Source organism: Oryctolagus cuniculus, chromosome 6 (assembly GCF_964237555.1).
Source record: "Oryctolagus cuniculus chromosome 6, mOryCun1.1, whole genome shotgun sequence".
Classification (NCBI taxonomy): domain Eukaryota; kingdom Metazoa; phylum Chordata; class Mammalia; order Lagomorpha; family Leporidae; genus Oryctolagus; species Oryctolagus cuniculus.
Window position 1 is genome coordinate 92154933 of NC_091437.1, and position 25677 is coordinate 92180609.

General features: G+C 47.7%; 1 protein-coding gene across 1 annotated transcript; it reads left to right on the top strand.

The window, feature by feature from the left end:
- VXN (vexin) lies at positions 1 to 25677 on the top strand. Its single transcript, XM_002710448.5, has 6 exons — positions 1 to 518; positions 5210 to 5265; positions 14026 to 14179; positions 18013 to 18074; positions 20766 to 20863; positions 23289 to 25677. The coding sequence occupies exons 1-6, from the start codon at positions 452 to 454 to the stop codon at positions 23470 to 23472; spliced, it is 621 nt and encodes a 206-aa protein (XP_002710494.1). The 5' UTR covers positions 1 to 451; the 3' UTR covers positions 23473 to 25677.

Consider the following 25677-nt stretch of genomic DNA (forward strand, 5'->3'; position numbering starts at 1 on the left):
GCCCCTTCGCTTCTGCAATGAGAAGAGGAATTGTCGGTACCCAAATCCCCATCTCCTGTTCTCCTGTTTGGTAAAATTCTCCAGCCAAGCCTGGCACGGACTGAGTAGTAGGCGATTTCACTCCACCGTCCGTTCACAAAAGACTTCCAAATTCACTGCGGCAGACAGCGCAAGATTAAAATGTTAAATACATCCTCCCTGGGAGGAGACTGAAGCCTCCACGCTCAATCGAAGGTTTGCAATAATAGGATTCATAAAAAAAAAAAAGGACAGATGGGATTAGAAAATGTTGCAGTGAAGACGGTGGAATGAGATGAGCTCACAGCACCAGGCTGTCTTTTGTGGACCTGCACAATGATCCCCGAGCCAGACTGGATTAGCGACGCTCGAGACTAGGGGTCTGGAGAGCGGAGTCCGTACCCAGGCACTTCGGGGAGAAAAGGCTGCGACGATGCATCAGATCTACAGCTGCAGCGATGAGAACATCGAAGTGTTCACCACCGTGATCCCTTCCAAGGGTGAGTACGGTTGCCCTTGACCGCTTCCCTCAGCGTGGCCTCTCCCGCAGGAGGGCTTGGAGAATCAATCACGTGCTGCTTTACTCCCTACGCTCCAGCCTCGGGTTTCTGGCATCCCAGTTTTGATTTTCATTCCCTGTTGATTCTTTTTTTTTTTTTTTTTTTTTTTTTTTCTGGAAAGGAGGCACAAGGATTGAGAATCCATCAAGGGGAAAGCGAGGGCAGTTAAACACTCCCTGCCTCACTCTTCCATCAGTACCCAGCAGGCAGAGTGAAGCCATTACTAGGGAGACCGAGGAAAACAGCCTACCCGGGGCAGCCAGGCAGAGTTCATTTTCTCCACTGAGCAAGTGCGGGCCTGCTGGCTCCGACACTTGAGTTGCCACTGAGCCGTGAAATGTGAGCAGTCATCCTCCCAGGAGTGGCCTTGAAGTCCCGTGGAGCAGGCGGGGCGCCCTGAGCTCCGGCTGACTTCTCACAACCTCAGAGCTGCCCTGCCTAACTTAACCTGGAACTTTACGAGCTCTTGTGAGCTGGTTCGATCCTGGGGAAGGGCTGGGTGGGAGGCTCAGTCGCCTCCCAGTGTCCCCGCTCCTGGCCAGTCCCCTTGCCCCCCTCAAAGCATGGTCCTCTCTCCTGCTGCCTCTGTTCTCGCCCTGTAGCCCTTGTCTCGCCCGGACAGCCTGTGACTCCGGCTTGGCCCTGCTCTCATTGTCAGACCGGAATGAAGTGGGCTGGATGTTTTTGCTGCTGTTGCGACTCCACATTCAAACAATTCCTTTCTTCCTCTGGTGTCAGCCACCGACAGGGCCACTGCTTGGAGGGGGCGGGGCGGGGGCGTGGGGGAAGAGATACAGCCTGGCCACAAAGAAGCAGCCGGCAGAACATAAACCAAGCTTTAGACATCTACTGCCAGACAGAGAGAGAGAGGAGGAGGACAAGGCAGCAGCTTGCCCCAAGTGCAGGATTCTCTCGGGAGACTCTGGAAGTCAGTAGCCCGGGGGAACTCAGCGTGGTGCTGCTCCCAGGGGCAGAGCTGATGCCATGTGCGTCCTCCACCCCGGGCAGCAGGAGCGAGCTAGACTGACGTGTGTGGGTGTGGACACAGGGCTGAAAGCGTGATGTTGAGTGAGAACAAAACCAGGCTGAAGACTCCTATCTGTGTGATAGCATTTCTGGAAACTCAGAAATGCAGAGGAACGTTATCATCCGCGCTTTCTGCATCTGTATCTGGGGACAAGTAGTGATCTCAGGAGCCCTGGGGGAGGGAGGGACGGAGAATTAGGGGTGGTAGAAGGGGCACCTAACTGTTACTTCTAGTTTTGCATATCTTTTCCACACTAAGAAAGCAAAATGGAGCAAAGATGAAGATGTTAAACATGCCTATTTTCTATACTTTTTTCTGTTTAACAAACTGACCAAGAGATTGCTGCTATTTCTACACTGTGCAATCTTGGGCAAGTTACTTAACCTCTCTGATCCTGAATTGCCTGTTCTGTAAAGAGGAAAAATAGAATTTACCTCCTGGGATTATTATAGGAAAGAAATGAGCTAATCTATATAAACCATCTGGAACAGTAGTTGATAGGTAGTAAGCACAATTAAAGGCTTCATTTAGAAAGTTTTCTATTTTTATTCTGTATTATAAGCAATGACTATGTCCAGTGCCAGATCAATATTTAATCCTTTGTTCCCTTCTGGGCATTTTCATTCGCGGCCACCTGCTGGTATCAAACCAAGCGGTCACCTCACTGCTCAGGAGGGTTCTCTAGAAAACCAGTTTCTGCGGTCTTCCATTGGACCAGGAAGTGATGAAATCCGCCTCTGCCTACGCCTTGCTTTGTCCCAGCCTTCTCCAGAGCCTTCAAGCCGACAGCTCTCTGTGTGCTAGCAGGTCTCCAGTCACTGCTTGCGGGAGAATCTGCACATCCCCTTAATGGAGACGCGTAACTGGCTTGACTCTGTCCAACAAGGGGTGCAGCCCTCCCAAAGGCCACATTTAGCCATGTTTACCAACGTGCGATGGCCGAAGCTTTCTGAGCATGAGCTCAGCAGCCTGGGCTGTGTGTCCCCAGTGGTTAAGAGCGTGGACCTTGTTCCATCATCAGTTGAGTGACTCCTGGACTCTTACAGTGGAGTTAATGAAGAGCATCTACCTCACGGAGTGGCTGTAAAAATGAAAGAGATAAAGATAAGCCGAAACTTATTAAGGTTCTACCTGTGCTGCTATCACATTTATTGTTGTAGGATATTCCTCTCCCCAACACACATGTCCCAGGTTCTGCAAAAAAAAAAAAAAAAAAAAAAAAAAAGAAGAAGAAGAAGAAGTTTGTGGAAAATGAATGGGTGTTTGGCATAACTTGTAAGGTACTATTTGAGATATCTTCATCCCATATCAGAGTGCCTGGGTTCAAGTCCTGGCTCTGCTTCTGATTCCAGCTCCCTGCTAATGCACACTTTGGGAGGCAGCAGCTACTGGCTCAAATAGTTGGGTCCTGCCACCCATATGGGAGACCCAGACTGAGTGCCTGGTTTCTATCTTCAGCTGACCAAGTCCTGGCCTTTGCCAGCATTTGAAGAGAGAACCTATGGATGGGAGATTCTCTTTCTCTCTGCCTTTCAGATAAAATAAAGAAAGAAAGAAATGTTTAAGTTCATGAAAAATGGAATTAAAGGATATTGATTTTTATGCAAAAACTCTGAAATCCTTGCAATTTTTCATAATGCACATTTTCTATGAATTTTTTTGAAGACCCCTTGTGTCTGCATATTTTTAACTGAGTCATCTTAATATTTGACAAAAATCTTAATATTTTACAAATATTACAGTGTTTTTAAGTATGTTAAAAGCATAGGACATAGAGCAAGTCTGTAACAGATTAACATATGTGTATTGTTAGTTCCTAGAGATAAAGGGAGCCCTTTAAGAAAAAGATTTTATGCACACAATTCACAGTAAAAGAAACAAAATAAAAGCTGTGGTTTTTCTAAGAAGTAAGAGAAGTTACTTCCTGAATGGTACCACAGTATTTAAAACAATTATTTTGAGAATAAGCAACAGTTGGGGGGAAGAAAGGAAAGACAAAGCAGCAGGAAAAAGTGGGAAAGTTCCAGAAAGAGAAATCCTAAGGGAAAGCTCCAGTCCCTGCACATCATAACCTATTCCTTCCAATTGCCCTCATTTTCCAATCCTTTCCTGTATTTTTTATTTTTTAAGGTTTTTTTAAAAGGTTTACTTATTATTATTTGAAAGGCAGAGTTACAGAGAGGCAGAGAGAGAGAGAAAAGAGAGAGAGGTCTTCCATCCACTGGTTCATTCTCCAGATGGCCACAATGGCCAGAGCTGGGCTGATCCAAAGCCAGGAGCTTCTTCTGGTTCTCCTACGTGGGTGCAGGGGCCCAAGGACATGGGCCATCTTCTACTGCTTTCCCAGGCGAGAGCAGAGAGCAAGATCGGAAATAAAGCAGCCAGAACTCAAACCAGCACCCGTATGGAATGCCAGCAGGCAGTGGTTTTACCTACTATGCCACAGCGCCAGCCCCCAACAGCCTTCATCTTACAGAGTAAGAGGGACATCGTCAAAACCACCACTAATTCCCAGGAATTTACTGTTTTGTCAGGTGCTGAGCCAAGGGTTTTAGAAAGATTAGTTCATTTAATCCTAGACACAGCCTTCTGAGGCGGGTGCTATTATGATCCCAGTCTTGCAGATGAGGAAAGTAAGGCTTAGTGGGGTGAGTCATTTACCCAAGTCCCAGTGGTCAAGGTGGTACTGAGGCCTTGGGTATTAACGAGCACATTGTACTCCAGGCTCCACAGCTGTGGGAAAATTACAAGGACAACCCTCTCCTGTCACTTCACTACTGTGTGATAAGAAGTCATTTCTGTTCTAAGTAGGGCAGGGGCATGCTGGGATTTCAGTTCCAGGTAGATCATCCCAGCAGCATTGTGGAAACTAGATGTCCAGGGTCTCCTTTTCAACAAAATCCACACCTTTTCCCAACAAAGTACTATAATATTTTTTATGGCTAATTGATTTCTTTAAATTTGTGGTGAAATACATGAAACATGGAATTTGCCACTTTAACCATTTTTAAATGTACACTTCAGTGGTATTGAGTACATTCAGTGTTTGTACAACCATCGCCACCATTCCAGAACACTTTCATTATGCTCAACTGAAACTCCATACTCATTAAACAGTAATTCCTCAATCGCCCATGCTCCCAGCCCCTGGGTAACCACCATTTTAGTTTCTATCTTTACAAATTTGACTAGGTGTACCATGTTAAGTGCAATCATACAATACTTATCCTTTTGTGTCACTTAGTTCACTTAGCACAATCTCAAGGGTCATCCACATGTAGCATGTATCAGAATTTCATGCCTTGTCAAGGCTGAGTAATATTCCATTGTGTGGACATACTGCACTGTGTTTACCCATTAGCCTGTTGATGGGCCTTTGGTTGTTTTCAACTTTCAGACTTTGTGAATCATCCTGTTATGAAGTTGGGCACTCAAACCAAGTAGCTTCTTAAATTGCTATGGAACCCTGCCTCTTCTTCCCACCCACTCTTCTACGATCCCCCCCACCCCCGTCTGCTCCCCATCCAAATCTTTAGTGTCATTACTGCAGCTGTGTTGGTCCCATGAACATCCTCTAAAAACATTTCTTTATCTCTCTTTGCAGTGTCCAGTCCAGCCAGGAGAAGAGTCAAAAGCTCTCAACACCTCTTGACCAAGAATGTAAGGAAACTTTAGTTTTGATCCATTTAATTGACTTTCATAAAGATCAGCGTTGGCTTCTTCACTCTCTCTCCCCTGCTCTCAGTGACCGGAAGGGTTTTCTGTGTCCTTCACTTAACCAAAATAATAGACAAATGTCAACCAGGCACCAAAACAGCCCTGAATCAAAACCTCCTGTTCTGCCATTTTCCCCAGACAGAGACAATAAACATCCTTTCACATAGACTTTTTGTTGCTGCTGTTTAAACAGACTATGACGTGATATAGCCTCCCTGAGCCAGGTGTTTTATCGTTGGCATTTGGAATGCTCCATTCTTTCACAATTACTCTATCACTATTGCTAATTAGCATAGCAATGAGTTAATTTGTTCTCCTTTGGACTAGATTCTTGGTGTCTATGTCTCAAAACAGAATCAACAGGTAAAAAGATAAGAATAGTTTACCCACTCATCCATCAAATATTTCCATTCCTACCCTGTTCTAAATAAAGAGAATATCTGTGATTCCAGAATTTGACGCAAAGTGAACGTTCAATAAGCATTAAACAAAGTGAAAAATGTCCAGGTCCAAATCTATATTATGTGTTATTGTCTGATGATACACTATCTTGAAATTTGCTCCTTTCATGTAACTGTAGATCTCAAACATCTTTTCATGCCAATTAATACATATAAATCCACTCCATTCTTTATAGTGGCTGAATAGTATGCCATTGCATGAATGTACTAGAGTTCCTTTAGCCAAACCAAAACCAAACCAAAGTAGTTTAGATTTATTATTTAACCAAATTATCAATAAATGGAGTTTCCCAATTTTCTATGAAAACAATTCTACAAGAAATATTCTTGAACATATTTTATGTTCTTATGCAAAATGTCTTTAAGGATAAATTAATAGAAATGAAAATGCTGGGTCAGAGGATATGAACTTTGAAACAATTTTATAGCCATTGCCAAGTTCCCAGCAACTACACTTTGAACTACCTTGTCCAGAACAGCTAAGATGATCAGTTCTCAGCCTTATGGCTAAGATCAAGTGCAGAATAGCTAAGACAGTACTATGTGAAGGTACTTCAAAAAGCTCATAGGAAAATGGAACTAAGAGATCAGCTTATTTTGGTGGAAAAGATTTGAAATCCACCCATAATTTCTTCATAATATGTATTTCTATGAACTTTTTGAAGATACCTTATCCTTAAGGCATCAGTATTATTACTCTGACCATATGAGAGGTGAAAATATCTTATTTTAATTTGCATTTCTCAAATTATTAATGTGATTCTTCATCTTTTCATTATTTATGGATCATTTTGACATTTCCTTCCACCATCGACTTATTCATGCTTATTTTTCTGTCACGTATATGCTTTTTCATAAGCACTTTTAAGAACGTTTTATACATTAACAAAGAGAAGGGCTTTTAATGGATGGAAAATCTGGTCATAAGATAGAACTTCTGATCTAGCTCTAGTTCCTGAAAACTTAAGCTCAAAGTCTAGAAGCAACATGTTTCAAGTTTTCAAGGCCCAGTGGATGAGATGGTGTCAGATTGAAACGCAAAGGAGGAAGACCTTTCTCTCTCTCTCTCTCTCTCACTGTCTAACTCTGCATGACAAAAAAAAAAAAAGGCAAAGAAGCTGTTTGTAGGTAATTCAGAGTACATCTTCCCAACTTTCCAGTCTAGAAGCTGGACTCCGTTCTTCAAATCCTGAAGCTTCCTTCAGGTGGGACAGTTCAGTGGTGAGTTTTGGAGGGCAGAGCAAGAGAGAGAAAGGGAGAGACCTTCCATCAGCTTGTTCATCCCCCAGATGCCTGCAACAGCCCCAGTCAGGCCAGGCTGAAGCCAAGAGCCAAGAACTCTCCCAGTCTCCCACACTGGGACAGGGACCCAAGTACTTGAGTCATCCTCTGCTGTCTCCCAGTGTGTGCATTAGCAGGATGCTGGAATGGAAACACAGATGCTTCCAGCCTGTTGAAGTCACCTCTGCATTTCTTTTTGTAAAGTATCTTTTTTGTTGTTGTTTTTAAAGATTTATTTATTTACTTGAGAGGCAGTTACAGACAGAGAGGTCGGTCTTCCATCCTCTGGTTCACTCCCCAAATGGCCACAGTCAGACTGATTCAAAACCAGGAGCTTCTTCTAGGTCTCCCAAGTGGGTGCAAGGGCCTAAGCACTTGGGCCATCTTCCACTGCTTTCCCAGGCCATTAGCCAGGAGCTGGCTCAGAAGTGGAGCAGCTGGGACTTGAACCAGCCCCAGTATGGGGCTTAGCCTACTACACCACAAGTACAGGCCCCCTCTCCCCTAATAGTTGGCCTTATCATTCTGCTTGTAAAGTCCATCCCAGCCACACAGACACTTTCCCATTAGAAGAGATGGGTGAGCTCTTAGTCCACCTGCCCCTCTTACAGTTGAAGAAAAAGAGGAAAGAGCTGTCTCTGGTCTCTCGTCCCTTCAACCAACCTTTTGAGCTCCTTTACGTCTTCTCTAAATTGGTGGTCAGAAAGCGATTGTGATCAGTTATCATGCCTAGGCAGTACTTCTCTATAACTGGATCAATATTTACAACTTTCCTCTGCTCCAAACTCTTATTTAAATAAATTTCTTTTCCACCCCTTGGGCTACCTGGTAGACAGATGTCAGATTCCTTCTGCCACAAGTCTCTCTCCTCTCCAGTGGTTAGTGCCAGGGTTTGACTTCCTCCGTGATCCCTCTGGAGTTGCATTTTCTTCTGAACCCAGGACACATCCACATCCTGTCCCCTTGCTACAGTCTCTCCAGTTTCTGTTTCCTTTCTGATTCTTAGGCAGGTTTGCTGTGATCATCCTGACGTCATAGGGGTAGCTCAACAGAATAAGCGTATGCCAAGATGCAGGTCAGTTCAGCCTTTCAGCAGATCGGAGCCACTTCCAGCTGACGCAGTTAGCATGGCTGTCAGCAGGAAAGATGGAGACATCACAATGCCAATGTCACACTCTCTCCAGATTTCAACCTAGTGGGGGAGGGATGTGTGTGGTGATCTCCTGGTTTTTTGAAGTCGCACTTGAACATTCTAATGGAAATACAGGCATCCCTGTGAGTTCCACAAAGAGGGTTCAGGAGGCAGGAAGCAATGGTTCCCAACCTGGCTCTGGCCCTGGCGCTTGACTTAAACTCACAGCCCTTCTCGGCTTCAGTTTCCCTATGTGTAAAGTTAGGGAGTTGGTCCAGAACATTTCCGTGGATCCCTTCAGTCCTAAACCATGATGATTCTCCATGAAGTGGGTCTTTGCTGTCTTTCTAACTCCCGACCAGCCTTCTAAGCTGGCGAACGAACAAGCATGCATGTCAGCCGATGAACCCCGGGGCTTGTGTGTGAGCCGGGTCTTCTCATTCTCTCCCTGACCTCTCTGATACCAACAGAGGAGCAAGGATTTATTGTCCCAAAGGCTGCTGCTCCAGTGCCTTCCCCTATTTCAAGCAGACAGTTGCGAAAGGAAAATTCCAGCATTAAAGCCCTTCTGTTTTCCCCCTCCTCACCAACATCTCTCAACCTCCTACCCCACTCCAGATCGCCAATGTTGCCTTATACTCAGAGTGCTAAAGGGCCTGCTGTTAGGCCAGGCAGTGTCCTAAAGACCAGACAGCAGGGCAGGCTGCCAGGAGCCCCTCGGGTCACGGTCATCCTTTCAGCTCTGTGCCCTGCAAGCTGAGCACGCTGCCCTGGAGCCATCTCAAAGCTCTCCTTATGGTGGGAACCAAGAACCCAGCACCGGGCCCAGCTGCGAGACAGGAGCTTTCTGAGCCAGATCTCTTCCCGCTTTCCTCCCCTGCCAGTGGGCATCCTTTGAGGGGCTCAGTTCTGAGTCACCACCTGGAGAGTACCCCGTCTCACCTCCGCCCCCAGGAAACCTCCTCCATCCACCCATGGGCTGCTGGCTGAGCAGCCCGTGCCTCTCTGCTGCCTCCTGTCCCATGCTGCCAAGAAGGGGTTGGGGAGGTGGTGTTTCCGGTTTCTGAAAGGGAGCAGCTGCCTTGCTGAGGAAGTGCTGGAGGGTGGCAGGGTCTCCCTATGTGATTAGGTCAGCTTCTCATTATTACAATGAAATACCTGAAGCAGGCTAATGGATGAAGGAAAGTTGGTTTTTGCTTACGGTTCTGGAGGTTCACAGGCCAAGGTCAGGAGCCCTGTTTGCTTGGCCTTTGTGCTTGCTGGCAGAGTCCCAGGGTGGCTCAGAGCACCCCATGGTGAAAGACGGGATGCATGTGTGTCTGTCCACGTCTATGGTCTCTTTTAAGGCCACCAAGATTTAATCATGGGGACTTTACCCTAATGACTCCTACCCCCAAACACAAATACAAAATAATTGTATCTTCACCCTTTTAGTGCAATTAATCAAAACTTTTGGGGCCCAAACCTCTGAATTCAGGAGGCAGTGGGGGCGGGTTGTATACAGATATTCAAACCATAGTGCTGTTGTCTACCTCCCAGGCTTTCACTTCCTGCCTTCTTTTTCCCTTTCCGCAAAGTGGGTGTGAAAACACCACACCAGGGTTCGCCCTCCCTCTCAGACGATTGATGGGGAAAAAAGATAAAAAAGTCAAGAATAGCTGTGGAATAGCTGTGAGGAAAGGTTCCCCCCCGCAGAGCCATGTGGACATTAATTAAGAGGCTCAGGTCTGGGGCCAGTGCTGTGGCGTAACAGGTAAGGCCACCCGCAGTGCCAGCATCTATATGGGTGCCAGTTCAAGTCCTGGCTGCTCCACTTCTGATCCAGCTCTCTGCTGTAGTCTGGGAAAGCAGTGGAAGATGGCCCAAGTCCTTGAACCCCTGCACCCATGTGGGAGACCCAGGAAGAGGCTCTTGGCTCCTGACTTCAGATCAGCACAGCTCCAGATGTTGCAGCCATCTGGGGAGTGAACCAGTAGCTTGAAGACCTCCTCTCTCTCTCTCTCTCCCTCTCACTCTCTCTCTCTCTGCCTCTCTGCAGCTTTGCCTTTCAAATATATTAATTAATTAATTAAATATAAAAAAGAGGCTCAGGTCCCTCCTGTTGAATCCTGCATATTCATATTCCTGGGGCCCCCGCTGGCACACAATACATGTGTCCAGTATCCTGGGCGACCTCGTGGCAGAGAACAGTGCTGAGAAAGGACAGAGAGCAGGGGGACAGCTTGTGTGGGGGACAAGCACAGACCACCCACCGCTGCACACCGGAAGCTGCCCTCAGCCTGCCTCCAAGGCTTGCTGGAGACCCCACAAAATCGCCACCTTTTGCAGTGCCCAGAGGGATTTTTTTCCCCAGTCCCCGTAGTGAATCCTAAATGCTTCTGCTGTCATCAGCTTTTTTCAAAGGCATAGAATAAATGAGACTGGGTCCCAAAAACAGGTCTAGGGAGAGTTGATTTCCTAACCCATTTAAGATGAAATTTGAGATATATTAATTTTCTTTTTTTTAAAGATTTATTTATTTATTTTAAAGTCAGAGTTACACAGAGAGAGGAAAGGGGGGGGGGAGAGAGAGAGAGAGAGAGATCTTCGATCTGATGGTTCACTCCCAAGTTGGCTGCAACAGCTGGAGCTGTGCCGATCCAAAGCCAGGATCCCGGAGCTTCCTCCAGGTCTCCCATGCGGGTGCAGGGACCCAAGGACTTGGGCCATCTTCTACTGCTTTCCCAGGCCACAGCAGAGAGCTGGATCAGAAGTAGAGCAGCTGGGTCTTGAACCGGCGCCCATATGGGATGCCGGCACGGTACTGCAGGCCAGGGTGTTAACCCACTGCGGCATAGCGCCGGCCCCGAGATATATTAATTGTCTAAGCAAAGGACTAAACTGAAGCCAAGAGTGACAGCTTCTCTCATTTTCCTCTATGGGAGACATAAACATCTGGCCTTCAGAAGGCTTCTGACTGCTCTCAGCTGCTGTGGAGGAATATGCGGCATGAAGAGAGAAAGGTGCCTGGAGACAGCTCCACTCGTGACTGCCATTCACGGTGCTGCACCCAGCCAGTGCAGGCAGAAACGCCCCTTCCCACATAACCACCAAGTGCCCGAGTGGGACTAGAGCTTAGGTTTGCCTGACCCCAGATGGAGTATCTTCCTCACTGACAACCTGATGAGAGGGGGAAACATTATTTTAATTTGTATTTAATGAATTACTATTATTCAGCATCTTTTCATTTATATTTCTACTGTCAATTGCCAGATTTTTTGCCCAATTTTTCTATTAATTTTTTCAGCTTTTTTTTTTTAAAGATTTATCTATTTGAAAGAAAGAGTTACAGAGACAAAGGGAGAGAGCAAACAAAAGAGAGAAATTTTCTATACGCTGGTTCACTCCCCAAATGGCCACAATAATGTGAGCTGGGCCGATCCAAAGCCAGAAGCCAGGAGGTTCTTCTGCATCTCCCACATGGATGGAGGGGCCCAAGCACTTGGGCCATCTTCCACTGCTTTCCCAGGCCATAGCAGAGAGCTGGATTGGAGGTGGAGCAGCCAGGACTCAAACCAGCACCCATATGGGATGCCAGTGCCACTTTACCTGCCATGCCACAGTGCTGGCCCCAGTTTTTTTCAGCTTTATGGGTTTAGCATTTTGTGCAGATGGGTAAAAGTTATTGTAGGTAACAAACACTATATTGCGCTATATTCAATTCAAGTGTTTGCTGCGGTCGCTGTTTATCAGTTATTTTTATTTATTTATTGCTTTTGAGAACCGGAGCAAGTTCCCATCTGCTAGTTCACTCCCCAAATGCCCACACTGGCCTGGCCAGGAGCCAGGAACATAATCCAGGTCTCCCACATGGGTGGCAGGAACCCAATTACTTGAGCCATCACCACTGCTTGCCAGAGTCTACACAAAAAGCAAATTAGAACCAGATCTGGTGCCAGGAACCAAAGTCAGGCAGTCCAATATGGGACGCAGGTATCTCAACGGCTCAGCCAAACACCCACTCCCTGGTTGTTGTTTAACAGGCAGCTTTGATCTGTCTGGTACTCATTCCAGAGAATGTGGACAGGGACCTATTTCCCCCAGTGACCTGATTTTTTATCTCAACAATATTTATTAAAGATCCAATTTTTCTCCAGAGTTGAAATACCATTTTAAAAAAAAATGCTATTTATTTGAGAGGCAGAGTTACAGACAGAGAGAGGGAGGAAAAGGAGAGAGAGGTCTTCCATCCACTGGTTCACTCCCTAAATGGCCTCAACGGCCAGAGATGGGTCGATCCAAAGCCAGGAGCTTTTACCAGGTCTCCTATACAGATGCAGGGACCCAAAGACTTGGGCCATCTTCCACTGTTTTCCCAGGCCATAGCAGAGAGCTGGATCGAAGTAGAGCAGCCTGGACTTGAACTGGCAGCCATAAGGCACCGGCAGGTGGAAGCTTAGCCTACTATTGCCACAGCACTGGGCCCCATGCTGTTTTTTAAAAACATCCATTTTTGTTTCAGCATCCCCCAAAAGCAATGCCATGTAGACAACTGAACAGGGTCCATCAAAGGCTAGGCTGCAAGGGCCGAGACAGTGTCTGCCTTACGTGGCGACAGACAGGAAGCCCCTGGGTCGGGAACGCAACGTGGTCTGCCGGACAGCTGCAGAAACACGAAGCAGGCAGATGGGCAGATCAAACTTCTGTGAGGCGGTCAGGTAATGTTGGGGGTTCTAGTGATTTCCAGGGTTTGAGGACATTCAGAAAGAAGGACCCAGTGTCCTCATAGTGGATAAAATATCCAGGATCTGAGCCCAAACTGCCAGGATTCCCTTCAGGCTGCTCTCATCTGTCCAAGCTTCTGACAGAAATTATTTCAGTGATGTGTTTAAGACCAGTTCTCTCTCAGTACCCTCGGGGGTTTGGACCCAGGACTCCCTCCCGCCCTTGGATACCAAAATCCACAGATGTTCAAGTCCCTTATTTGAGGAATTCTTCAAAAAGTTCATGAAAACTTGGAATTAAAAGAAATTCATTTTGACGCCAAAATTTTTGAAACCCATGCAAAAGAGTACAAAATGGAGTACAATTTGCATATACCTACACACAACCTCCTGTATACTTTAAATCTTCTGTAGATTGCACCTAAAACTATGTTCATGGTATGGAAATACTTGTTCATCTGTATTGTTTAGAGAAGGACAAGGGAAAAAAAAAAGGCTGCACATGTTCTGGGCAGATGCAGGAGTTGTTTTTTTCCTTGAATATTTTTAAGGCACTGCTGGTTGAATCTGAGAATGTGGAAGACCACCTTTATTTTTATTACAATTTTGGGGGCCCATTTGGTTGTGCTGTACTTCCCCAAATAACTGCAGCAGGTGATCTTGACATTAACCACCTGTTCCAGCTTCCTGGGATTTCCATTGGCGCAATCCACGCGCTGGAAGTTCACCCCAACACAGGCACTCTGCATCCGGGAGGAAATGGGGGTCTTTAGGACTCAGGCCCGCCCCATTTTGCCAGCAGCTTCCTTCCTTGTAAAACCCGAGAATCAGATGGGCGGGCCTGCGGCCTCTGCCTAGGTCTTCCCTCCACGGAGCATCCAAAAAGCCCCTCCTCTGCAGGAACAAAGGTGTCATTCCCCAGGGCTTCCTTGGCAGTCTGGCGACACAGAAAACAGCTCTGTCTTTCTGGCCAGTTTTCTACCCACGTTTTTGCGGAGCTCCTAGCATTCCCGGGAGCGGGGAAGATGCCCCAAGTCCGTTTGTCAGCATAAGGCCCTCCTGCAAAGCTCCAGTGCTGGGGGCCGTGAAGAGAGGCATGAGCTGACCGGCCTTCCTCTGCCCGCAGGTGGTGATCGAGTCGGACCTGTACGCGCCTCGGCCCCTGGAGCTGCTGCCCCACCGCGGGGACCGCCGGGACGCAGGGGATGCACGCAGGTTCGGCCGCCTTCAGAATGCACGGCCGCCCGGGGCCCATCCCGCCAAAACCCCCTCCAGACCAGGTATGTGAGCCCGGCCCCAGCTCCCCACAACGTCCCTGGGCGCCGTGACCCCTTCGAACCCGCTGCTTGCCCACCACAGGGCGGCAGCGGCATGTGAGTCCCGCTTTGCGTGTTTCCAACGACCACCGGGATCATGGGCCTCAGACGTGATGCTCTGGGCGACAGTAAGCCACTGCCCATGAAGCAAGGGAAGTTCTTCATGCATGAACTGGCATCTTAAAATATCATATTAAATTTGAATGATGTAACAAGCAATAAAAATAATTCAGGGGCAAATTTGTTTTGAAACTGGTAATGTTATTGTCTTATCTTAGATGCTATTTTTAAGAGCGGTTTCCACCCCAAGCAGTTAAACAGGAACCTGGCCTTAGTCCATTGAAGTCCATGATGCTATTTTGTCATTTTAATGGTGGTGTAGGTTATTTCTGTTTTGCCCACAACCTAAAGGTGTTCATGTTGTAATTGAAAAGATTCAGTCTGGGTGTCCCTCTCGAAGCCTTTAGACATCAACAGTTTTGCACTAGCTTATATCAAGAACTCAAAAAAGACTTCCTCCATTCATCTTTTCCCCTAAGTTTTTTTTTTTTTTTTTTTTTTTTTTTTTTTTTTTTTTTTTTTTTTTTTTTTTTTTTTTTTTTTTATCACTGAGAACCTAGTCCTGTTCTTCTGGTCCTATGTATAAGAATGCATACATTGAGCTATATTCTCCAGCTATGTGGTTACATAGAAGCCTGTGCCTGTCGGGTGAGAGCACTAGCTACACCACAATCTGCCTTGCAAATTAAGTGATAGAATCTTCTCTGTGTCTATGTATAGGTGAGTGGGCATCTGTTGAAAAGGGAAAACGAGACAGACTATTTCTCTTTGCAAAATCATAAAGTGAATTTATTTTTTTAAAGATTTATTATTTATTTCTTTATTTGAAGGCAAACTGACAGGAGAAACAGAGAAAGCTTCCATCCCCTGATTCACTCCTCAAATGCTAGCAACAGCTATGGCGGGGCCAGGCTGAAACCAGGGGCCAGGAACTCCATCCAGGCCTCCCAAACAGGTGGCAGGAACTTGACTACTTGAGCTGCCTCTCAAGCACATTAACAGGAAGCTGGACCAAAATCAGAGTAGCCAGGACTTGAACCTGACATTTCGATATGCTATGTGGGTATCCCAAATAATGGCTAAACACACTGCACCACAACAACCAGCCCCATAAAGAGAATTTAGAGCCATGCTTCTCAAATTTTAATGTGCCAGATAATCTCTTTGTTTTTTTTTTGTTTGTTTTGTTTTTTTTTTTTTTTTTTTTTTTTTTTGACAGGCAGAGTGGACAGTGAGAGAGAGAGACAGAGAGAAAGGTCTTCCTTTGCCGTTGGTTCACCCTCCACTGGCCGCCGCGGCCGGCGCGCTGCGGCCGGCGCACCGCGCTGATCCGATGGCAGGAGCCAGGAGCCAGGTGCTTTTCCTGGTCTCCCATGGGGTGCAGGGCCCAAGCACCTGGGCCATCCTCCACTGCACTCCCTGGCCACAGCAGAGAGCTGGCCTGGAAGAGGGGCAACCGGGACAGAATCCGGTGCCCCGACCGGGACTAGAACCCGGTGTGCCGGCGCCGCTAGGCGGAGGATTAGCCTAGTGAGCCGAGGCGCCGGCTAATCACTTTGTTTTTATGCAGATTCTAACTCAGTAGGACTGGGCAGGCCTGAGATGTTGTATTTCCAACCAGCTCCCAGATGCTGCTGCCCCAGGGACAACAGATTACAAATCAGCAATTTAGAGATGATCTAATGCAGTGGTGTCTCAAAGTGGGGTCCTAGGAGCAGCAGCAGAATCTGGAAATTTAGAAATGCAAATGTTGTTGGCTCAGACTGCAGAATTAGGATGCACTGATTGATCTGTGTTTTCAACAAGCTCCGCAGGTGATTCTGATGTACGCTGCACGTAGAGAACATTTGATCTACGCAGCCATCCCTCTGCCAATTTACATAAGAGGACACTGAGATCATAGGGACTGTTTTGACCTAGCCAAGGTCGCACTGCCTGCTGGCCTCAGAGCCAAGATTAACTCCCAAGTCTCCTGATTCCCTAGCTACTGCTTCTTTCCCCAGAGAGTCATGTCTTCCCAGCTCTCGTTTTAGGGGCTATTTTTCTTTTTTCTTCCTTCCTGGTAGCCTGTCAGTCTTTTGTTCTGAGAGACGAGAGCAGTAAGTTATGAGATGGAGAGAGTCTGCCCAGTCACATGCATGGTGTGCTAGTCGGGTTTTAAAAAAAGAGATTGAGCTGGGCATTGGTTCAATTCCTTCAACTCCCTCGATTTGATGGATTCCAGAGGGGGTGGGTGGGAGTGTTTCTGAGTCAAAGCCAGACCCAAGTGCTCTCCACAGGAAAAGCCAGGCACCGACCATGGGCATCTGGTCTACCATCCTCCTATCAGAAAGCTGTAGGTGTCCAAGGGTTGTGGGGCCAGTGTCTGATATCTGAGGACTTGCTATTTTTCCTTTCTTTCCCTGAACCCTAGGAAGTTGACTACGACCTCTACAGACACCAAAGTCTGCAGATGCTCAAGTCCCTTCTGTGAAATTGGCACAGTGCTTGCAAAAAACCTAAGCACTTCCTCCCATATATTTAAAGTGGGCCAATGCTGTGGTCCAGCCTGGTCCAGCCCTGGCCATTGCAGCCATCTGGGGAATAAACTAGCAGATGGAAGATTCTCTGTCTCACTGTCTCTCTCTCTCTCTCTTTCTCTCTCTCTGTAACTTTGCCTTTCAAATAAATAATCTTTGTTTTTTTAAAAAAAAACCTCCAGGATACTTATGATACGTAGTCCAATGTAAATACTATGTAAATATTTGTTATTCTGTACTTCTATTGTTTAGGGAAAAATGACAGGGTAGGTCTACACAAGTTTGGTACAGATTCAATTTTTCCACAAATATTTATTTTAAAGATTTATTTATTTGAAAGGTAGAGTTACAGAGAGAGAAGGAGAGACAGAGATCTTCTATCCACTGGTTCACTCTCTAAATGGCCACAATGGCAGGAGTTGGGCCAATCCAAAGCCAGGAGCCAGGAGCTTATTCTGAGACCCCACGCCATTGCAGAGGCCCAAATACTTGGGCCATCTTCCACTGCTTTCCCAGGCACATTAGCAGGGATCCAGAGTGGAAGTGGAGCAGCCGGGACTCGACCCAGCACTCCTATGGGATGCCAGTGCCGCAGGTGGCAGCTTAACCCACTGTGCCACAGTGTGGGCCCTTTGAGTTTCACAGAGGGAGCACTGTGTGAAATAATTGATCTCAAAGGTAAAGACTTAACTCCTGATAACCTTTTTAACCTCTTACGACCTGAGGCCTCAGGAAGAAAGGAGAAGCTGGGCGCATATTCTCTGAGCACCTACTGCATGCAGACACAGTGCTAAATGCTCCCATATGTGCGGGTTGTTTTTAATAGACCTCATTTATTTAGAGCAGTTTTGGTTCACAGCAAAGTTGACCCGAAAGTATAGAGATTTCCAATATACTCCTTCACCCCCCCATGCACAGCCATTATCATAGTCACCCACTGTTTGTTAGGTTTGCATATGAACCTGCATTGACACTGATCTTATCTAGACCTTAGTTCCAGTCCCCAAGGAAGAGTGGCAAAGGTGCGGGTGACTCCAATCAGTGGTTGTCCCAGGCCTGACCCTACTGCCTGGTTTTGCTGCTTGGGACAAAGGCCTTTAAATTCTCTTCTGTGATTGACAAGCTAACTTGATAATTGATGCAGAATGGGGTGGGGTGTGGGGAGGAGGCAGAACATGGAGTACCACTGAGTAATACCTCCTCTGTTCCACTTTGCAGTGGGGATTTCAGAGCCCAAGGCATCGCATCTGTGTGGGAATCGAGCATATGGAAAATCCTTGGTAAGTGAAGTAAGCCTGGTTTGTTGTATCTGTTTTTAACTTCTCCCCATCACTCTTTCCGCTGTGTCGTGAAGAGAAACCAAGTGTCCTTTGCTCCTGGCCTGAGGCTTATTTGGAAAGCCTACCTGGCCATCTTTGCTGTGAAAGCCGTCCACAGAGCCTCCCTTGTGCACTCGTGGCACACCACCAGCCACGCCTCCCTCGCAGAAATTCAGCACTTGGGAAAGCAAAAGGGCATCTCACACGAGAGAACTCCAAAAAGTTGGTGGAAAATGGAGTGCAAAGATAATATGCATTTTCTACCACCTTTTTGAAGACCTTCATCCATTAAGGGAAAGAACTGGTTTCTGTCATAAGCCCTGCAGGTGCACGGGCCTGACCCGTTCCCAGGTGCAGCAGGAGGGGAGAGACATGTAGAGTTCTCAAGGCTGTGAAAACACGAAGCACGGATGCCTTCAGCAGCTCGGACTACTATAACACAACACGAGGAGCTGGGTGCTTTACACAACATTTTCTCCCCTTTCTGGAGGCTGGGAACTCCAAGATCAGGGTGTCGGCAGATTCAGCACCTGCAAAAGTCCTGAGCTTCTTCCGGGTCTCCCACATGGGTGCAGGTGTCCAAGGACTTGGGTCATCTTCCACTGCTTTCCCAGGCCAAAGCAGAGAGCTGGATAGGAAGTGGAGCAAGCAAGACTCGAACCACCACCCATAGGGGATTGTGGGTGCTGTAGGTGGAGACTTAGCCTACTATGCCACTGCGCTGGCCCCCTCTTCCTTTATTTTTAAGGACACTAACACTATCATAGGGGCTCTACCTCCATGACCACATCTAAACCTAGTTTCTTCTCAAAGACCCCACTCCCAGTACCATCATCGTGGCAGTCAGAGCTTTATGTGTGAACTTGAGTCGTGGCAGTCAGAGCTTTATGTATGAACTTGAGGGGGATGCCAAGATTCGGTCCAGAACAAAGCCATTCCTCCACAGCTAAGCAGGGCTGGGTGTAGGAGGGCTCTTCTAAAAGTTTGTGGAAAATAGAATTAAAAAATAAGTTTGCGCATGAGCCTTTGGCTCAGTGGTTTAACACCCACATCCCATATCAGAGTGCCTGGGTTCGAGACTTGGCTCCCTCCATTCCAGCTTCCTACTAATGCGCACCCTGGGAGGCAGCAGGTGATGGTTTGAGTAAGCGGGTCCCTGCCACCCGTGTGTGAGACCCAGACTGAGTTTTGGCCTTCTTGCTTTGGCCTGGCCCAGCCACAGCTGTCAAGGACAACTGAGGAGTGAATCAGCAGATGGGAGACCTCCCTCTCCCCTCTCCCCTCTCCCCTCTCTTCTCTCTCCTACCCCCATCCCCTCTTTCCTCTCCCTCCCTGTCTCCCTGCCTTTCAAAGAAAGAGAATTGAAAAAGCTAAGTTAGTTTTGTTGCAAAAATTTTGAAACCCATGCATAAAATTCATAAAATGCATTTTCCATGAACATTTTGAAGGCCCCTCAGGTACAGGAACTTCACAGATGCCTGCACCAAAATAAACTTAAAACCTTTTCATTCTATTTTCCACGAACTTTTTGAAGCACCCGCCTGTCTTCGCTCAGGTGCTGAGAGGCCACCAGGTGGCACAGTAACTCTGCCCATAGCCTCTGGGCAGCTCAGGAGAGAAGGGGGTGGGGGTAATGCTGCCCTTGACCTGGAATTTCCCAGCGATGGCAGGAATGTGGTGACTTGAAGCCTTCCACTGGGCTTGGGGTGGAGGAACATTCTGGACTTTGCCCTGGTGAGTCCAGCAGTTAATTTTCAATGCTCTGGGAGTGCCAAGGGGGGGCTAACCAAGGGGTGAAGTCCCAGCCTCTGCCGCTCACCATGCAGGCTCTCTGGGGACCAAGAAACTGGGTAAACACAACACAGAGAGCCATTGAAGCACAGAGTGTGTGGGATGTCTCAACGTGTCACACACATGCTAGTGCTGTGGAGACCTGAGGACAGAGAAACATCAGCCTAGGCCAGCAGCTTCTGGGGAAGGCTTCCTGGAGGAAGCATCACCAGAGTGAAGTCAAAGGAGCAGGGTTGTGCGTAGGTGCTAGGGAAGGCAGGTCCACCCTGCTGGAAACGGACTACTTGATGCATGTGGAGGGTAACCGAAGGTCAAGGTGCATAGATGAATGGAGAATCCAGTGTTGGGGATCCTTGAAGAGCGAGAGACAGCCCTGCAGTGGGGAATCCCAGAGTTTGAGAGTCCAGGAGGGCATAGGGCAATGCAGTGGCCTGGCTGAAGGTCCGAGGTGACTGCCACTTGAACGCCGCCCCAAGTCTAGGCAGCCTCTGCAAAGCAAGAATGTTCAGGCCTGGACTTGAACTCTTACTTGACAAAGTAAGAATCTGGATACCAGGGATGGAGGTGAGGCTCATGGGTTGAGTTGTCCTCTCCCAAGTGTCTCTAGGTCAGTGGTTCTCCGAGTGGGGCCCCCGTGGGGTTCCTGCAGCCTCTGGGAGCTGGCTAGCAATGCAGGTTCTCAGGCCCGTGTCTGAGGCAGAAGCACTTGGCGGGGGGGGAGCACTGTTCTCACAAGGCCTCAGGGGCATCTGCTGCCTGCTAGAGTGTGGGGTCTCCTGCCCAGGTGGAAGCGGGGGTCCAGCCAGTGCACCCGAGAGAACGTGGGTCCCACCTCACAGTCCCTTCCCTTCTGCACCACAGCTTCCTCCGGTGCCCCGGATCTCCGTGAAAGCTTCTGCAGCGCCAGCGGCGGAGGCAGCAGCCGCAGGCTCGGAGAACAGGGCTGCGCTAGCCAGAGGGTAAGCACTGTACCTCCCCACATGCCCCTGCCCTGCCCGGGGCCTGCACACAGCAGTAACAGGTGGCCTGGTTTCAGACTCTCACGATGCTAAAAACAAAACCTGCGCCTGCTGTAAATTACCTTTTAATGAGGGCACTAATCCTGGGTCTGCACTGTGCCTCATCAGCAGCTTCCATAGGATTAAGCCAAAGTGCTTTTCATGGTTTCCACTTCATTAACGCCACTCTGTAGGCTTGGAGCAGTGTCACCGGGAGGGCTTTGGTTACTGAGATGAGCGTGGTCGTGCACCACTCTCAGGATCTCCCATGGGCACTCCGGGGTCAGAAATGCCTCAGGAGTCAGTTTAGGGGTCCCTGCCCACAGGTGTATATAGAACGCAAAGGTCTTAGTTCCAGCTGACAACCCCAGTGTTCCTGTTAACACCAATCTGGAACCAGCCACCAAGGTGGCAGGAGCGAATGCTTGGCCCGACACCCCGCGCACACACTGTGGTCGGTGTTGCACTAAGCAAAGATCTTCAGTTCAATTCAGTGTGGACTTCCACATGCCCCCGTCACCACTCCTCCAATCCTCCAAGCTGCGGGCAGTTTATAAGGGATGATGAAGGTGTGGGCTCTCGACTAGCATCTGCTTTCAAGTCTAGCACTGTTGCAAACTCCAACTCCAGGCAAATTACCTAGTCCTCCACAGCCTTTAAAAGGGGGCTGGTGACGTAGCACAGCAGGTTAAGCCACCGCCTGCAATGCTGGCATCCCCTATCAGAGCACAAGTTCAAATTCTGGTTGCTCTGCTTCTGTTCCTGCTCCCTACTAATGCCTTGGGGAAAGCAGTAGAAGATGGCCCCAGTACTTGGGCCCCTGCCACCCATGTGGAAAATGCAGATGGAGTTCCTGGCTTCTTCTCTGTCACTCTTTCAAATAAAATAAATCTTCAAAAGGAATAGGTAAGCAAGAATGACAGGTGTACCCATCTTGAAGGGTTATTGAGAAAATGGAAAGAGACCATGTGGGGAGAGCTCAGCACAAATTGTGGCTAACGTTTTCCTAGAAACTTAGAACCTAGTAGTTGGGAAGCCATGAACTTGGGAAAGTGTTCAGTGCACATATGAAAGATCAAGGGATAAAAATATCATCTTAGTCCATTTTCTGTTGCTAAAAACACAATCCCACAGACTGGTTAAGTAATAAAGAAAAGAGGTTTATGTAGCTCACGGTTCTGGGCCAGGGTCCAGGACCTGCAGCTGTCTTGCTGCAGAGTCTTAAGGTAGTACAGACTTCACCTGGCGAGAGATGGGGCTGTGCCAACGACCTAACCAAAGTGGCTTTTATGCCAGCCCCATCTCAAGATACCCCATTAGCCCACTAGCCTATTAATCAATCCATTCATGAGGGCAGAGCCCTAATCACTTCTTAAAGGTCCCATCTGGTCCCATCTCGTATCTCCTAATGGGGATGAAATTTCAACGTGAGTTCTGGCGGGAACAAATCCCAGTGAACCCGTAGCCAATACCAGCCTGGGCAGTGCATGCTGGGAAAGCTATGGGAGGCAGGGCAGAGACTGGGCAGTGTGGGATACTTCCAGCTGACACAGTCCTCCGGAAAGAGTTACAAAATAACTCAGTGTGCTGGGACTGCACTGGAGAAAAGTGCAGAAATAAAGTTCCCTAGGCTTGTATTGCTCCCCAGTATGCATGGCTCCCAGCGGCAGCCACTAGCGCTGGCTGCTGAAGTAAACTGGCACACACCTCACTGCGCCTTAAAGAGGCACACACAGCTACATTGCGAGTGTTCCCAATGACTGCCCTCTCTTACGCCCATTCTCCTTGCAATTTCTTCCTGAACCCTGGCCACTAAAGTGAAAAGGGGTACCCCCCTTTTTTTTCCATCTAAAAGCAGCAAATGGGGAGATGGTGAACTCTTAGGATCTGCAACACACTGGATGCTATTATCTCATTTTCCTCCTCACAAAAGCCCCATGAGTTAGATGAAACTATCCCCATTTTCCACACGGGAAAACTGAGGCTGGGAGGGTTAAGTCACTGTGGCCCGAGGTCACACAGTAGGCAAAAAGCAAGATTCAGGCTCAGTGCCCATGCTCCTTTGGTGGTTGATGCTTTGCGGCACCTGCCCTTTGCAACAATATTGTTTAACACGAGTGGGAGGGGTGGGAAAGTAGAACTTGGGATGGGGCCAGACGCAGAGGAGGGAGCAGGAGCAGAACGTGGGATCCCATGAATGAGCATGCCCAGGGCCACCTCCTCCCTGTCTCGTGGGAGGCTCCTGCAGGGGAAGGTGTTGCTGGGTGGGTCCCAACAGTGAGCCTGCAGCCGGCAGCCGGCAAAGCCTAGACGCAGGCTGGAGGAAAAGAGGAGGAAAAGGGCCCTCCGGCCACTTGCTCCCCAGCTGCCCCTGGCTTTTCTACAGATCTAGACACCTGAAGAAGATGGCGGAAGAGTACCCAACTCTGCCCCAAGGAGCAGAAGCCTCCCTGCCGCTCACAGGCAGCGCCTCCTGTGGCGTCCCCGGGATCCTCCGGAAAATGTGGACGCGGCACAAGAAGAAGTCTGAATATGTGGGCGCCACCAACAGCGCCTTTGAGGCTGACTAAATTAGGAGACCCTCGCCGGGTGTGCCGAGGTCACCCAGGGTCACTGGCCAAAGGGAGAGCACTCCAGGAATGGCACAGGGTCCCACTCACCTCTGCTGGTAACCGGTCCACATACGTCCTCCTCCCTCACCGCCCCATCACCCTGGCCGAGGGCACTGGAAAGACGCGTCCCTGGGAGGCAAAATCAAACTGCTCCTTAGAGTTGCAGAAGCCATTCGTCTGGGAGGACCTGAGGGTTACATGCTATCTGTAGACAAAACCATACCCAAATTGAACTTTCGCCACCCACTTTAGAGACCTTTAGGGAAGGGGGAAGTGAGTCCTCTGTCTTCCTGGTGAGTTGTTCTGAAGTGTGTGATTTCTGGTGTAAACCTACAAGCTGGACATTTGAGGCATTTCTCATTATCGCATTTACTTCACGTTGACGAGGTACGATTTTGAAGGACAAAGCACCGTATGTGTACTTAGTTCTAAGATCCACGTCAAGATCAGCTTCCACCACCATCTGGCATGGCTGCATGAATTCTCTCTTCTTTCATGTGCAGTTTTTCTACAGAAAAACACTGAAAATCAAATGTTGACTGCTAATGTTTTCTGAAGTGGCGTAGTCTAATGGAATTAATAAGACCTTGCTTTGGTACAATGATTTTAGCATTTGAAAGTGTTTTCCTGTCCATTATCTCTTCTTATCTTCACAAAACCCCAATATACAGATGAGGAAATCAAGGCCTTTGGACACTATGGCTAGGTAGAAAGTGGGTAGCAGAACTAGGTACCAGCTCCTCAACTTCCCTCTAGAAGACTGTCTGCTTTGCTTGCTCTAGCAACTGACTGGAGCAAGTTTTTGAATGGTGGGAACATGTCTCTGGGGGCAACATTTGAGGGGAAGAATCTGATGAAGTTAAAACAAGTAAGTGATCTCAATGAAATACATCATTATGTATTAGGTTAAATCAGAAAAAAATGCCACTTTTCTAAGTCAAAAACCGTCGGCTATTGATTTCATAAGGTTCAACCTAATACATAAGCTTACTATGCTTTCCTTCTTTCAATGGACATGCCATTGTCAATTCCATGGTCAACAACAGTAACCTGAAGATGATACTATGATAATGGTAATTATAGCTATTGCTTATTAAATGTTTACTATATGCCAAGCATGATACTGGGCACTTTACATACATTATCCTAATATTTCTAACAACTCTGAGTTAGCTGGCCTTTCCCATTTAGTAGACACCTATTTGAAACAGGTGAAATGATTACTCTTACGGGAGTCAGGCTTCAGTGCCTGTCTTACATTTCTTCCTTCACATACAGTACTTCAGAACATGGAGAAGGGCTGAAGTTATTTTCATTTTCTCAAATGCTAAGCCTAGTGGAACAATAGGGGCACTTGGTGTGCTGTGTGGAGATGGAATCTGAGATAGAGGAGTGCAGCACTCAATTGGTGATGCCTGCCTTGGGATTAATGACATATGCCTTATATATAAGTATCATCTGTGGCCTAAACTCTGCCCCAAAAGGTCCGTTTTCTAATTAAGAGACTTAAATTCATCTGACCTACTTAATGCAATCAGAAATTCCATGGTGAAAATCTGGCTTAAGACTGTGTCTTTGTGTCTTGGCACAAAGAAGAGTTTGGCCATTTTCCAGGTCTCAGATTCAATTGTGATTTACGTTTGCTGCCCTGAGGCCATCCGAGCCTTGCTTTTGCTGCCTTCCCTGTTCTCTGCCTGCATGTGAACTATAAGAAGGCATGGGGTGGGTAAGAGCCTTGGGCTTCTCGGCTTTCGCCTTGCTGGTCATGCTCTTGCACTGTTGCTTTAGACTCTGAGAACCCAATCCTCATCTTGGCACGTGGTCTGGGAAGGGGCCTCAAGTGCTTTTCCATTGAGATGCGAGTCCCAGTGGAGTGTCCCACGACCTCAGCTGTGGGGATCCAGAACACTGTTAGGAAGCAAGCAGGTGATCTGTGCTGGACCTAACAGAATATCCTACAGCCGTTTAACTTATTTAATTGATGACTGATGTCTTTTATTTATATGTGGCAGCTGGAGACTTCTGTAGGATGAAACTTTTTATTTTTCATTTAAATATCATGTGGTGAAGTGTTTGCCTTGTATAGAACATTTTATTTAGCCAATTGAAATAAAAATAATGTGAGCTTTGTTTGTGAAGTTAATAAAGCACAGCAAGAGCCTG

Bases quoted from the DNA above. Each gene is read 5' to 3' on its own strand.
- VXN (XM_002710448.5), top strand. From the start codon at position 452: ATGCATCAGATCTACAGCTGCAGCGATGAGAACATCGAAGTGTTCACC. The intron at 519-5,209 runs GTGAGTACGGTT...CTCTCTTTGCAG, and splicing joins CACCGTGATCCCTTCCAAGG to TGTCCAGTCCAGCCAGGAGA. The intron at 14,180-18,012 runs GTATGTGAGCCC...TCCACTTTGCAG, and splicing joins CAAAACCCCCTCCAGACCAG to TGGGGATTTCAGAGCCCAAG.